Source organism: Humulus lupulus, chromosome 4 (assembly GCF_963169125.1).
Source record: "Humulus lupulus chromosome 4, drHumLupu1.1, whole genome shotgun sequence".
In the NCBI taxonomy this organism is placed as follows: domain Eukaryota; kingdom Viridiplantae; phylum Streptophyta; class Magnoliopsida; order Rosales; family Cannabaceae; genus Humulus; species Humulus lupulus.
In genome coordinates this window covers 157,181,157-157,196,232 of record NC_084796.1, presented here as the reverse complement: position 1 = coordinate 157,196,232, position 15,076 = coordinate 157,181,157, and the positions used below count along the sequence as shown (strand labels likewise).

General features: G+C 39.9%; 1 protein-coding gene and 1 non-coding gene across 2 annotated transcripts; one reads left to right on the top strand and one right to left on the bottom strand.

Moving 5' to 3' along the window:
* Positions 1-10,216: 10,216 nt before the first annotated feature.
* On the bottom strand, positions 10,217-10,323 carry LOC133833669 (small nucleolar RNA R71). Its single transcript, XR_009893037.1, has one exon. It is a non-coding gene; the product is annotated as a small nucleolar RNA R71 (small nucleolar RNA).
* On the top strand, positions 10,250-11,633 carry LOC133832622 (mediator of RNA polymerase II transcription subunit 15-like). The gene is made up of 2 exons (XM_062262937.1): positions 10,250-11,386; positions 11,619-11,633. Exons 1-2 carry the CDS (start codon positions 10,250-10,252, stop codon positions 11,631-11,633), a joined length of 1,152 nt encoding a protein of 383 aa, XP_062118921.1.
* Positions 11,634-15,076: the final 3,443 nt, after the last annotated feature.

Below are 15,076 nucleotides of genomic sequence, written 5' to 3'. Positions count from 1 at the left end.
TGGCCCTGGGAAAGGCAGAAAGAACCATAAAGCGCCCCAAGCCTAGCTCAGCGGCGTGGTGCCGCTGCGAAAACCCAGAAAATATGGGTTCTTCCCAGTGACTTCTCAAGCCCAAATTCACCCAAAACCAATCTACAACATGAACTAGCCCAAGAATTATTCACTAAAGCAATCATAACATCTCATATACCCCATATAACAACACTCCATCAACAAATTCCAAGTTTAAACAAGAATTGCAAGATTTTAGGTTCTGAAATCCCACTTTTTTACAACTCCGAAAATCAACAAAATTCATGAATTTCAATTCATTTTCAAAGTATAACTCAGTTTTAACACATTTCTATCATCAGTCTACTATCTAAACAACATAATATCATCAAATATGGAAAAACACTCAAATTTCCAATATTCATCAAGAACACTTATGAACACCAAGAACATAAAGACAAATTCAAAGAAAGGTAGCTTACCTCTATGAAAAATGAACTCCCTATCTTGCTTGATGTTGATAACAGCTGCTAATCTGATTTTAAAAGCTCAAACTTCAACCACAATTCCCAACCAAAAGCATGAATTGGTTTTAAGCCTATTACTTTGTCTTGCAAAACCTTTCAAGAAGGATACTAGGAGAGAGAGAGAGAGAGATGAACGTTAATGACCCAGAAACTCTTAGCATTTGCCTCTTTTGTATTTCTCTAAGGCCAAAGACCATTTTACCCCTAACCTTAACTTAAAATCTCAAAACTAAGCATAAATGCATTTTGGTCATTTAACTTAAATTCCTACTAAACCTCAAATTTCACCATAAATTCTAAATTTAATCCACTGAACCCAAATATTGCCCCAAATTAATTCCAATTACCAAAAAATCCCAAAAAATATTAAAAATTCCCAAAATACCCTTAGGCTCGACTCGAGCTAGGCATTTATTCTCGTTGTGAATTTTCCACTAAAATTTCTCGAATGGATCCACTCATATAGAATATCGCAAATATATCCACATAATAATGTGGTGACAAGCACATAGCACATAAAATTACAAATGTATCCTCAACAGGTCAAAATTATGAAAATGCCCATTTTTAACAAAAATGGGTCTTTAAACACATTTAATACTCATAATCATGCATACTCAATCATATATCACATAAATCAATTGATTAACGCATAATTACCCCACGTGCCCTCTCGACACGCTAATCAAAGCACTGAATTTTATTAGAAGTTTCAAGACGCTACAATAACCTTTCAGTTCCAAAAGCTTACCCTTAAGGAATAGATTCCATATCTGTATATTATGTCCCTAGCCATTTAAACCAATGAGTTCCCAAAACTAATCTTTTCAACCTTATTATTTTGACAAACCATAACGAGTGATTCAAAGAACCCAAATGACAAAAACAGGAGTTCATAATAACTTCAAGATTAAGATTAATTTGTATATGATCATCTTATTTATATGTTTAATCAATACATATAAAAAAATGGTATTTAGTTAAGTATTAATAAAATATCAGGTCCAGTTCATGTTTAACCACTTTATACCAAGTACCTCCACTAAGATGTCCTACTACATCAGTAATCTGGATATAGATTACATGATTTCATAATACTAGTGAACCGTACTTACAATATTTAATCCAAAGATTCCATATAACTTTGATGTACTACGAACTATTTAAATTCATTCACTGCAATCTTAATCATCTCGTACCAATACAAGATTGTAGTCACAATAACGAATTTGAGATTTTTCAAAAAAATATTAATAATAAACAATAAATATTTGCAAAAAATCATTTGAATTATTTATTTTATAAAACATTGTTCAACACATATGCTTTAAAGGGCACAATTCCCAACAAGATTGACTATGTCTGCCCATTTCTTGCCTGTCAAAATAACTTATGCAGCGCATAAGTTGGAGGATATAAACATAGCTTAGGTTTCATGGAGTACCCATCTCCATTGTATTCAATCGTGATGAGTGTTTCTTTTCACTGTTCTGGGAGAGGATTGAAACCAAACTTGGTAATACTTTTGTAACATCCCAAAAAATGCTAATAGGGTTTAGTGCCTTGATTGGCATGTCGGGAGGGCATAATTGGATATGTGTGTGATTAGTTGACTAAATGTGTGACTATGTGGAAAGCATGATATATATGATGATATGAATATATTTATTTGCATGTTTATGAGTATTAAATATGCATGTGGGCCCGTTCTTGTTTATAAGGGCATATCTGTAATTTTGGTCCATTAAGGGTATACATGTAATTATATGTGTTAAATGGTTGAGACCACGTTTCTATGTGGATATATTTGTAGTATATAGGTCGAGGCGATCCTAGTGAGCGGATTAACAGAATAGTCACAACAGGGATAAATACCCTGCTCGGGGTGAGCTTAGGGGTATTTTGGGAAGTTTAATGCATATTTAGGATTTATCGAGTAACGGGTAAGTACTTGATAATTAGTTGGGTATGTCGAGATTGGTTGAAAATTGGTAGGGCAACTCCGGCAAAGCTAAAGGAGTTGAAGATACAGTTGCAGGAGCTTCTAGACTTGGGATTCATCAGGCCTAGCTTCTTCTCGCCATGGGGTGCTCTGGTTTTCTTTCTGAAGAAGAAGGATGGGGCTTTGAGATTGTGTATAGACTACAGGGAGTTGAACCAGTTGACTATCAAGAACAAGTACCACTAACCGAGGATAGATGACTTGTTCGATCAGTTGCAGGGTAAGACGGTATTCTCGAAGATTGATCACCAGCTGAGGATCAAGGATGAGGATATTCCGAAGATGACTTTCCGCAAGGTATGGGCATTATGAGTTCCTGGTCATGTTGTTTGGCTTGACCAATGCCCCAGTAGTGTTTATGGATCTAATGAACAGGGTGTTCAAGGACTTCTTAGACTAGTTTGTGATTGTTTTCATCGACGACATCCTAGTTTATTCCAGTTAAGAGGCAGAGCATGAGCAGCATCTCCGACTGGTATTGTAGAGATTGAGAGAGCATCAGTTGTATGCTAAGTTTAAAAAGTGTTTTCTGGTTACCGGAAGTGACATTCCTTGGACACATTGTTAGTGGAGATGGGATTAAGGTAGATTCGGCCAAGGTGGAAGCAGTTAGAGATTGACCGAGGCCAAGGAACGCCTCAGAGGTTACGAGCTTCCTTGGACTAGCAGGATATTACAGACGGTTCGTGGAAGGGTTTTCAAATATTGCCACACCATTCACTAAGTTGACACGAAAGAATCTGAGGAGCTTTCCAGAGTTGAAGCGGCGATTGATTACTGCTCTGGTGTTGACCCTCCCTTTGGAGGGAGGGAAGTTTGTGGTTTACTGTGATGCATTGAGATTGGGATTGGGATGGGTGTTGATGTAGAATGAGAAGATTATTGCCTATGCATCACGACAACTGAAGGAGTATGACCAGCGGTATCCTATCCATGATTTGGAACTAGCAGATGACCATTATGCCCTTATGGGCAATAAAGAGGTTGAGTTAAATTAAGGGGCATTTCTATCTATGGGTTAAGGATATACTCAGATGCTTTAGGAAATGACTAGAATCATTAGGAATACTCTCAAACACTCTCTCTCCCTCTCACTCACATTCACACTCTCTCTCCCTTTCTTGTGTTGTGAACCTGAAGGAAACCCTTGAAGAGAAAACTTGGTTTAAGTTGGGAAAAAGTCTGGGAATTAAAGCTTGGGGATTGAAGAATTGAGGTGGCAATATGGGGAAAACTAAGCAAGGATCAGTCAAGGAATTTTTGAGGAGTTAAGTTATCAACTGAGGTAAGACTTTAAATTCTAATTATTGAAATCTGGTTGGGTTTGAGTTTGTTTAGGGGTGCTTGGGTTGGTTTCTAAATATGGGGTTTAAGGGAGATTGAACTAGTGTTATAGGCTATTTGTGTATTGATTATGAGGTAATATTAAGAGCTTTTGGACCTAGTTTGGCTTGAGTACATGTTTAGGGTCGAATTCTAGGCCTATAAGTTGGAAAAAATATGCAAAAAACCCACGAATATGTGTGTTCATGGGGGTGCGCCGCGACCCAGTTCATGGGCGCCATGGCCCACGTGCTCCAGAAGGCCCTGGGAGGGCTGGCTGACTTGTGGGTGCGCTGCGAACCTAGGGGACAAGTCGTGGCCCACCTCCCCTTGAGACAGGAGGCTGGCACCTCTGACATTAGGCGCGCCATGACCCTTAGGGCCAGGTCGTGGCCCGCCTAGGCAGCGATAGTCTAGGTTGGTTTTTAGGCTCGGGGAGGCTCGAGGACTTTAACCTAAACGCTCAGGACAAATTATGCTACCCGGTTTAGTAAAATTCGAGCTCCCAGAGGCTAGTATTAGTTTCCAAAGCATTTAATTGGATGAGATATTTATAGTTATCCGTTAACGCTTGTGACTAGGATTATTGTTGAGGCTATATTGAGGATCGTGCTCGGGACCATTTCATATCCTTCACTCGGGACTCGAGTTAAGAAAACTTCACCCAAGTTGTGAATGGGACTGAGATTCCCTATGAATGAGTATATGTGCTCTGTAACTTGTATATTTTTTTTATGTGATGTAAAAATATGGCCCAAGGGAGTTGGGGCTGACGTTGAGCGTACTGAACGCAGCTGGACCTAAGCAAGTCGGGATCAGCTAAATAACCAGAGGACTCAGCATAAGGGCACCTAGATTGTATCCTCTCCTTTAGGGGTAGTCGGTAGACTCATGACGAAGTCCATTGTAATCATTTCTCATTTCCATTTTGGGATCTCCAATGGTTGTGTTGACCATCGTTGTGGTCAACAACACTAAGTGAAATTGAATGACAATTAAGAATAAAATAGAGTTGAAATCAAGTAAACGACACAAATGAAATTATTGTGGTTCATCCCAAAGAGTTTTTAATGACCTACGTCCACTTGCACTTTTATTAATCAATAAGATCTCAGACTCAAGATAAGAAGAACAAGATTCAACTGGTTCCCAAAGATTGATTGAAAATACAATTTTGTATGTAAAGTTCGCATGAAAAAATAATGATTGCGAGAGATATCTATTTATAGAGTCCTTTAGTAGGCCATGGGCCTTACAAGCATGGAATGGGCCCCACTCGCATAATGTATGTTTGTTACAATTGAATATATAATGAAAAATATAAAAAATACATTTAAATTATAGTCACATTAATATCCCATAGGATTCAGGTCATTTTGGTCAAGGGAGTTATCTTTAAAATTGTCCTCGAGCAGCTTATATGGTCAGCATGTCATCGATCATGTCCTTGTGTTCAACTAAGTCCTCTCGATAAATGATCTTCGAGTAGTGATCTTTAACTTCTTTATCTAATTTTGAGAAGGGTGAGTGCTTATCTTTTGGTCGTGTACATTCGACCAGCACAAGCAAATCGACCAGCATAGGAAAATTTAATACCTATTGTTGCCACGTGTCTTTTTAATACATCTCATCATTCATGATCAACTTTGGGTTAAACATAGCCCCCCAAAGTTTATCTTAGTGCGACCAGCACTAGATAAACTTCCATGCTTTGACCAGGCTGGTGTCTTTTCCAATTCTGACACATTGAAACATAAAGTACAATTGTTTTAAAGTAATGATGACACTTTTTGATAAATCAAACGACAATTTTTGATTTCCAAGGTATGCCGACATCAATTTATGCAAGGTAATGATGGCTTTTAAATTTCTGATGACATCACCTCTGGTCGCATGTGTACAAGGCTGTACATTGCCTTGCCTTTCCTACTTCCTTCATCTTCTTTGTTTTTTCTAAACTTTCTCTTTCCTCCAAAAACTATCTCAAAACCCAAAGCTTTTGTTTCCCAATCTCTAGATTTGCAATATGTTCTTCAGCAATTCGTCTTCACACACATTCTTGAAGTAAGATCTCGACCACATACTCATAGTTTCTTCGTTATGATTTCTGCAAAATCTGTATTAATTTTAATTTTAACTTTCATGTTCTTGGTTTTCTTGAACAAACCGTATGAAACATAGGGTTTTTCATGAAAAATCATTGTTTTTCTCATGAAAGTTAGTGTTTGGGAAGTAGGAAAATGCATTCTAGGCTTCGGGTATGCTTGAATTTATGCTAGATGCGAGGAAAATTCATAAAATTAAAGGAAAATTCGAATATTGAGTTATGGTAAATTGGTGAGAAAATTCCCTCCAAAAGGTAAGTGATATGGTTTGTAAAAAATACTTTTAACTGTCTTTTGGATCCATTTTTTTACATGGTCGAATACAACAATATGTTTATTTAAGAAGCATAGTATTTTAGGCACACATATGCTTGTCGAATAACCCACTTCCCCTTTCATTTTTAAAAGATGTATGCACAATGTAAAGCCTTGGGTAGCCAAGACCATTACACTATGTATTTTAAATAGTGCAGGACTTGCTAATCGAGTCATTTGGACATAAACGTGTTGCTAAGGTAATTAACGAATTAGGGTTAAATGATTTGGATCATAAAGTATTTATTTTTCATTAAAAAGTAAGAGTTTGTACACGGGATCCCAAAAAGGTTTTTACAAGTCAATTACAACCCTATAAATTATTACAACTGAAGCCAGTCTAAGTTGCAAAATAAAAATTGGCTCTAGTCCATGTCAATCCCTCGGCTGTGGCGGTCGAGCAACTGGTGATGTACACACTGCCCCTAAAGCTCTCCAACTCAAGGCTAGTCTAGCTTTCCCTTTCCCTTACCTGCACCACATAGCACCCGTGAGCCAAGGCTCAGCAAGAAAACTTAATTCAACAGGCACAAATAAGCAACAGTAAATGTACAATAAACTTAGATCAATAAATTCAATCAACAACAAGATATAAGTAATAAGCTTATAAACCAATCTCATCAACCAATACAATTAGTTAAGTGCAAACAACACTTATGTTTATTGTATAATGTTTAGGCCTGGCGCCCTTAGGCCGAGTCCTCTGGTCTTATAGCCAACCCTGGCACGCTTAGGCTGGGCTGCGTTCCACCCGCTTGCTATCGACCCCTAGCCCCCTTAGGCCGGCCTTCAGAATAGATATAATCACAAATATACATTGCACAACAAGCAATCAAAGGCAGCATATATAAGCATTCCTATCTAGATATTTTCATATACAGATATATTCACAATCACAACATATTCTTTAACAGAGGTCTAAGTCCCAACACCACCCGGGTGCAATTTTCTTACCTCGAGTCCCGAGTTGATGATGTAAGGCGGTCCCGAGCACGATCCTTAGTCACGAGCCTTAACGATAACCCTAATCACAAAGCAATAATGGATAACCATTAAAACCTAAATTAACTAAAAACTTCAGAATAACATACTAGCCTCTGGGACCTCGAATTCTACTAAACTGGGTAGTAGAATCCTTCCCGAGCACTTAGGTTTGAGTTCCCGAGCTCAAAAATCTAATTTTGTTATTTCTCTCAATTAGAGCCGCAGCCCAGGCCTTAAGGGTCGCAATGCGCTCCAAGTCAAATAACCTGAAGGCTCTCTCCTGAGGACACAGGCTATGACGCACCTCAACCTGTGCTGCGACTCCTAGGAAACTTCAGTGACCCCAGGGTCGCTTCATGCACACGGGTTGCGGTGCCTAAAGATTAGGCTGCGGCTTGAGTCCAAAACCCATAAATTCTCAGAATTTCCATCCAAAAATCCCCCTTTTTCCCAAAATGAAACCCCCAGCAAGTTCACTACAACATCTACAATATTTATAACCTATAAACTAGCTCTAAACTACCTCAAATCTCAAAATTCATACTTAAGCTAACAACCCTAAAAACCTTACTTGATCACAGAATTTACAGAAAGTTTCAAGTTTGTAAAGCTTACCTTATAGAGGATTTCGACCCTGAACTGATCCTCAAGTGATCCTAGCTTTAGATTTTCAGAAAACTCAACCCTTCCCCTTGAATTTACCAAGGCTTCAACGAAGAGAGGGAGAAAGAGAGAGAAAATGTGGGAGAGAGAGAGAGAGAGAGTGAGTGTCTTATGAGAATGTGCTAAGGAGTTTCTGGTTGTTTCCTTGGGTTATCCTAAGTATATCAAAAGAATAGGATATCACTAAAAAGCCTCTAATGTTATCTTAGCCTATTTCACACTACCATGGGTAAAATCATCTTTTGATAAATGAGTTTTAGGCTCGTTTATGGTCTAGTTTTAGGTTGGTTTTCGTTAGTTTAGGATTATTTTATTGCAGAATTATGCTCGTTTGTTCATGTTTCAGGTTTACCATGCTAAGTTGGTGAACAGAGTGAAAAGGAGTGGAAGAAAATATAGTTAAGTTGGAGAAAATCGGGTTTTTCGGGGTAGATATGTGCGAGTTTTGATGCTATTAATAACGCTACAGCGCTATCAAAGGAGTGCCATAGCGCTAGGAAGGATATGAAGGGTTTTTGAATCTATAAGTAGCACCCCAACGCTACAAATCCAGCACTACAACGCTATCAAGACCAAGACATAAGCGCCCCAGCGCTGCATAAAGGGTGCTACAGCGCTAGTGCACTAATTCTTGAGGAAATTTGATTCTGACTATAGCGCTACAGCGCTCAAGACATGGCGCTACAGCGCTAGCAACACGTTTTTTTATATTTTAAACCACTTTTTGAAGGGAAAAACAGTCTTTTCACTTGGGAATCTTGGAAGACTATTTAAGGAACATTATTCTGCAATTTTGGCACGCAGTTTAGTTTTATAAACCCTAGATTTAGAAGAGGCTGCTATAATTAGTTTTCTTTTTCATCTAAATTCTTTAGGTTAATTTTTATGAACAGTTATTTGAAGTTTATTTTCATCATGTTAGCCATGAACTAATTTCTTTTATCTAGGGATTAATGTAGTCACTAGGATTTCAATTTAATTTTAATATGATAATCTATTGATACTTCTTCTCTATTCTAATCTATATGATGTTTGTTTAATGCTAGTAAATAATTGATCACTATTTACTTGATTTAATGGTTTTGATTCAAAATTCGAAAGATGAGAATTGAATATGTTATCATTGTACAGACATAGGTTGCATATTGGACGAAAGTACCTGTATGACTTGTGTAATAATTAGGTTTCCATGTTTAATGCCTTCTATATGTTCAAGTTCATCGCAGAAATGTAGAAAATCTACATATAGATTGAGATCTTATATCTTGAAAAAGAATAGGAATCGATTATATTAACCTGCTATTAGAATAGAAAGAAGAGATTTAGAATTGATTATTAAAATTAATAGAATGAAAAGTTGATGAAATTAATTCCTAGGTTTTTTTTACTATTGATTTTTGATTAGTTGATTCATTGTTTTATTTCCAGTTATTTAAATTTTGTTCATAATTTAGAGAATTCACTTTAATTTTAATTTTTCATCATAATTTTAATTCACCAAGTAGAAAGTTAAAGAACAATTAGTGGTATTTGGAAAACAGTCTTCGTGGGATCGACACTCTACTTATCATATATTACTTGATTCGACCACGTAAACTTGCGTGTTAATTTTCATAGATCAAGTTTTTGGCGCCGTTGCCTGGGACTTAAATTCCAATATCACAGTTACTTGTTATTTGTTCTAATTTTGTTATTTTATTTTTATTTTATTTCTGTTTAACATTTATTTGGATCAAGGTTCTATTGTGTTTAAGGAATTGTTGGTGTATGCGAAGCAATAGACAAAAGGAGATTATACCAATCAATCTGGAAATTGAAAGAATGTGCAGATAGAATCGGAAAACAAAAAGGAGAATGGAGTTTACCATGGCTGACAATTTGGGAAACGGTGTTAATAATGATCAAGGGGCTGCAGAGGTTCCAAGGGAGCAAGAACCAAGAACATTGAGAGACTATGTACTTCCTACTGTTACAGGAGTGCATTCATGCATTAGACCTCCAACCATTGCTGCAAACAATTATGAGATTAAGCCAACAATCCTTCAAAGGGTCCAAACAACTGTTTAGTTTGGAGGTATGCCAATAGAGGACCCCAATTTACACATATAGCTAATTTTCTGGAGTTATGTGCTACGTTCAAGATGAATGGGCTGAGCGATGATGCTATAAGATTGAGGCCATTCCCATTTTCACTGAGGGATAGGGAAAAGAATTGGTTGATATCCTTACAGGCGAATTCTATCACTACATGGGAGGAGTTAGCTCAGAAGTTCCTTGCCAAGTTCTTTCATCCAGCAAAGGCTACAAAGCTAAGGGGAGAGATTAATAATTTTTATCAGATGGAAGGGGAGTCATTGTATGATGCTTGGGAGGGATTTAAGGAGTTGTTAAGGAAATGTCAACATCATGGTATAGAAAAGTGGATGTTGGTGCATAATTTTTACAATGGGTTGAATGGAACAACTAGAACAATTATAGATGTTACGGCGGGAGGTTCTTTTATGAGTAATAGTGCTAATGAGGCATATGAGTTATTAGAAGAGATGGCGATGAATAATTATCAATGGGCAACTAAAAGGGGACAACCAAAGAAGGTGGCTGGAATGATGGAATTGGACGTTATATCCATGCTTATAGCTCAAGTAGCAGCCTTGACAAAGCAACTACAAAAGACAACGCTCCCATCTCAATATATGCAAGTTCAAAACCTATGTGAAGTGTGTGGTACAACCCATCCACCCAACCAATGCCCTACTCTAGATATGAATAACATGCCCATGGAAGAAGTTCAAGCTATAGGGAATTACCAGAGACAACCCAATAATCCAAACTCCATGTCCTACAACCCAGGTTGGAAGAACCATCCTAATTTTTCCTGGTCCAATACTCAAAACACTCAACAACCTTACCCTCCACCTCAGCCACAATATCAACCTTCCCAAAATAAACCACCATATCAACAGCAACATTCATACCAACAACCTCCACCTGGATATTATCAACCAGAAAATAGACAACCACACCCAATGCCAATGAAACCAGCTGAACCTCAACCTGATGTACTTAACCAATTCATGACTGAAACCAGGGCATCCATAAGGATTTTGGAGACTCAAATAGGGCAGTTGCCTACTTTAATGTCTAATGGAGCTCAAGGAAATTATCCTAGCACTACAGAATTTAATCCTAAAGAGCAGTGTAATGCAATATCCTTGAGGAGTGGGACTAAGTATGAGGGTCCTACAGTAGAACACAAGGGTAAGAAGACGGAGGATCAACATGTCACTAGGCCAGCAAAAGAGGAGGTTACTGAAGACTTTCTGAAGAAAGAGAAGTCTAATGAAGAAAAGGTTACTGAAGACCTTAATAAGAAAGAAGTGGTACCACCAGTGAGCATTGACCATCATGTTATAATTCCATATCCACAAAGACTTCGCAAGCATAATTTGGATAAGCAGATTGCAAAGTTTTTAAAGGTGTTCAAGATGCTACATATTAGTATTCTGTTCAGAGAAGCATTAGAACAGATGCCCAGCTATGTGAAGTTTATGAAAGAAATTTTGTCAAGAAAAAGAAAATTAGAGGATTATAATACAGTTGTTGTTGACAGTAAGAACTCGTAGTCTAAGTTAGATTGAGAACTTTGTGAGTTAAAAGAAATAGATTCAAATCAAATGAAATTCAAGCAAACTCTCTTGTGATTTCCAGAACACAAAAATGTAAATGCTGAAATTTCAAAATGAAAAATAGAAAGAATGTGTAGTGTCTATTCCCATTAACAATGTGTGGTTACAAAATTCTCTCCCAAAAAACCTCTCTTTTCTTTTTTAGGTGAAGGGAGATCATATTTATAGTAGGGCACTATTGGCCCATTGTACATGGTAGTCCTTGGGGACACGACTCTGCAGATGCAGTCTACAGATAGTAGTGGTGCCAGGAGCATGGTGGTCGGCTCCAGTACATGCTCTGGGTCTATAGGAGCACCTCCACTTTAAAACTTGGATGTGCCTCCACTACTTGTTTAGTACGAGTGTCAGAGATTGGCTAGTGAGGACCACCCCTGGTACTTTACTCGTACGACCACTACTTGTCTGGCATGGATATTAGAATCAGACATCCGAAAACTTAAGAGTCATACCCCGTACATGCTTCGTGCCTGTACGATCTTCTTGAGTTATATCTAGGTTTTTACCTCCCCCCAAGATGCCCCATTCTTTCAACCTTTAAATGTTAAAGTCTTCATGAGTCCTCATAGGAGACACGATCCCAAGGAGCATGGCACGAGGCATGGATTTGGGGCACGGTGGCATCTCGTGTGGCGCATGGGTGCACAAAAATTGGTCGAGGGACGCGCAAGATCGTAGGCCTTTCAATGGCTTCGTAAGGCGCATGGGTGCGCGGCACCTGGGCGAGGCGCGTGCAAGACCGTAGGCCCTTCGGTGGCTTCGCGAGACGCATGGGTGCGCAGCACCTGGGTGAGGTGCATGGGTGAACGACACCTAGGTGAGGTGTGCACGAGACCGTAGGCCTTTTGGTGGCTTCGCGAGGTGCAAGGGTGCGCGACACCTGGCCGAGGCGCATGGGTGCACGACACCTGGCTGAAGTACGTGTGAGACCGTAGGCCCTTCGGTGGATTCGTGAGGCGCATGGGTGCGCAGTAGCTAGGAGAGGAGCGCGCAAGACCATAGGCCCATTTGGAGGCTTTGCGAGGAACATGGGCACGCGGAACCTGGGTGAGGCGCATGGGTGAGCAACACATGGGCGAGGCACAATCGAGACCGTAGGCCCTTCGATGGCTTCGCGAGGCGCATGGGTGCTCATCACCTGGCCGAGGCACATGGGTGCGTGACACCTGGGCAAGGCGCGCGCGAGAGCGTAGGCCCTTCGGTGGCTTCGCGAGGTGCATGGGTGCACGGCACCTGGGAGAAGTGCATGGGTTCATGTCACCTAGGTGAGGCGCGCGCGAGACCATAGGCCCTTCATTGGCTTTGTGAGGCGCATGGGTGTGCGGCACCTGGACGAGGCACGCGCGAAAACGTAGGCCCTTCGGTGGCTTCGTGAGGCACATGGGTGTGCGACACCCGGGCGAGGCTCGCACAAGACCGTAGGCCCTTCGGTGGCTTCACGAGGCGCTTGGGTGCGCGACACCTGGGAGAGGCACATGGGTGCGTGGCACCTGGGCGAGGCGCATGCGAGACTGTAGGCCCTTTAGTGGCTTCACGAAACGCATGGGTGCACGACACCTAGTCAAGGCGCATGCAAGACCGTAGGACCTTCGTTTTCTTTGCGAGGCGCATGGGTGTGCGGCATTTGGGTGAAGTGAGGCATGCTCTGCTATGCGAGGCCATCATGGCTTCTAAGCACCTGAGCGAGACCTCTGAGCCAAGCGCGAGGTGAGTGTCTTACAGGACCACTCGTGTGAAACGACTGTGTTAGTCATGACGCAAAGCCGAAATGGTGGTCATGCCCAGACCATGTTTGATGCCTTTTTCATTGAGGCAGTGCTCCAAGAGACTTACGAGGTGTTGGTCATGATGGCTTTGGACCTTCAAAGGACCATAAACACGAGATGTGGGTTTTTCATTAGTGTGGAATCATTAGTGTGGAATTTTTAGCATCCACACTTGGCCCCCAGTCTACGATAGGGTCTTCAAGCTCTCTGGTAGACTTCAAGGTGTGATGCTTTTGGGATGCCCGTGAGGTATTAGCTTGCTTCTTTATTGTGGCATTATAGAGAAACATTCTTTGGAGTTGAGGACTATTATGAGATGTTGAGAGTGAATGTGAGCCTATCATTGTGCTTCACAGTTCTCAAGGAAAATGCCCAGCCCACTTCTTGACCATAGATCAAGCAGTGGATCTAATGGCTAAGATGAGTTTGTGGTTCTTATAAATAGGCCTTGAGATTTTGCTTCTATAGTTTTTTATCATTTAATTCGATTTTATTGTATGCTCATTTGAGCCTATCATTTTTTTTTTTGAACTTTTCTAAGTCCTGCCACATTATCACAACTTTTCTTTTATATATATATATGTGATCATTTGTTTTTGCTCCACATTATCACAACCTTTTTTTTTATATATATATAAGTCACTCATTTGTTTTTGCTTCTCTATGCTTGAGGTCCTTTTGAGTCCGCAAAAGAGGGGTTCGATAGGTTTCTCTTTGGTGCACCTTAATTGTAGCTATAAGGATATGTTCACCCTTTGGGTTCTGGTCATCCTTTTATAAACTTTTGCATGCGCTTATTATTTCTTATGAGAAGCGTCCTTCCCGTCATTATGCATAGTACTATTTTTGTAAGGGTCTCTCTTAGGACCCTTTTTTGGCTAGATGGCTTGGTGGTCGCACGAGACTTATTGGTGGATGCTCTTCCTGAGGCCTTTCCTCTCATAGAGGTATCAGCCTTTATTAGGAGGCTTTTCCTATAGGATCTTTTGATCTTCTTGATGTTCATAAGGGTAGCTAATCCTCGCGAACTCACGAGTTTCCTTGCAAGGTCTTCTTCCTTATTTATAAGGGTTTTTTTTAGGATCCCCCTTTTTTTTATATAAGGGTCTCTTTTAGGACCCTTTTTTGGCTGTATACTCTGCCCCCCAAGTGGTTGGCGAGATTTATCTCGTCAGGCACTTTGATCATTTTGCTCATGCACTTTGATATTTCCAATTGGTGATGGGTACACAAGAGTTAGATAGTGTGATTATTTTTCTTAGACTCGAGAGTTCTTACTACATATTCATTGGATGCCAAAGAGAAACATATTCATTGGAAATGAGTGGAGTACATAACTACCTACAGTGACTTTGTTCTTACTACATATCAAGGGGTCTAAGTTAGCCCTCTACCTCATAGTTATTACACTTAAACTTGCATATTTAGACAAAGCGATGATATTCTTGCCTCAAACATGGAGGTCTTACTGATAATATTTTCTTAGATGCTTTGCATTCCACGCTCTAGGTACCATGGTATCATCCAAACGTGCCAGCTTGTAGGTGTTAGAGGGCACCACCTGGGAAACTTGGTAGGGCTCTTCCCAGTTTACCCCTAATACACTCGCACTCAAGTCTCGAGTGTTGGGCAGGACTTTCCTTAACACGAGGTCTCCAACCCTGAACGTCCTCTCTCGCACCCTTGAGTTATAGTATCTTGCGGCCCATTGTTG

Excerpts from the sequence above, each read along its gene's own strand:
- LOC133832622 (XM_062262937.1), top strand. The coding sequence starts at position 10,250 with ATGGAAGGGGAGTCATTGTATGATGCTTGGGAGGGATTTAAGGAGTTG.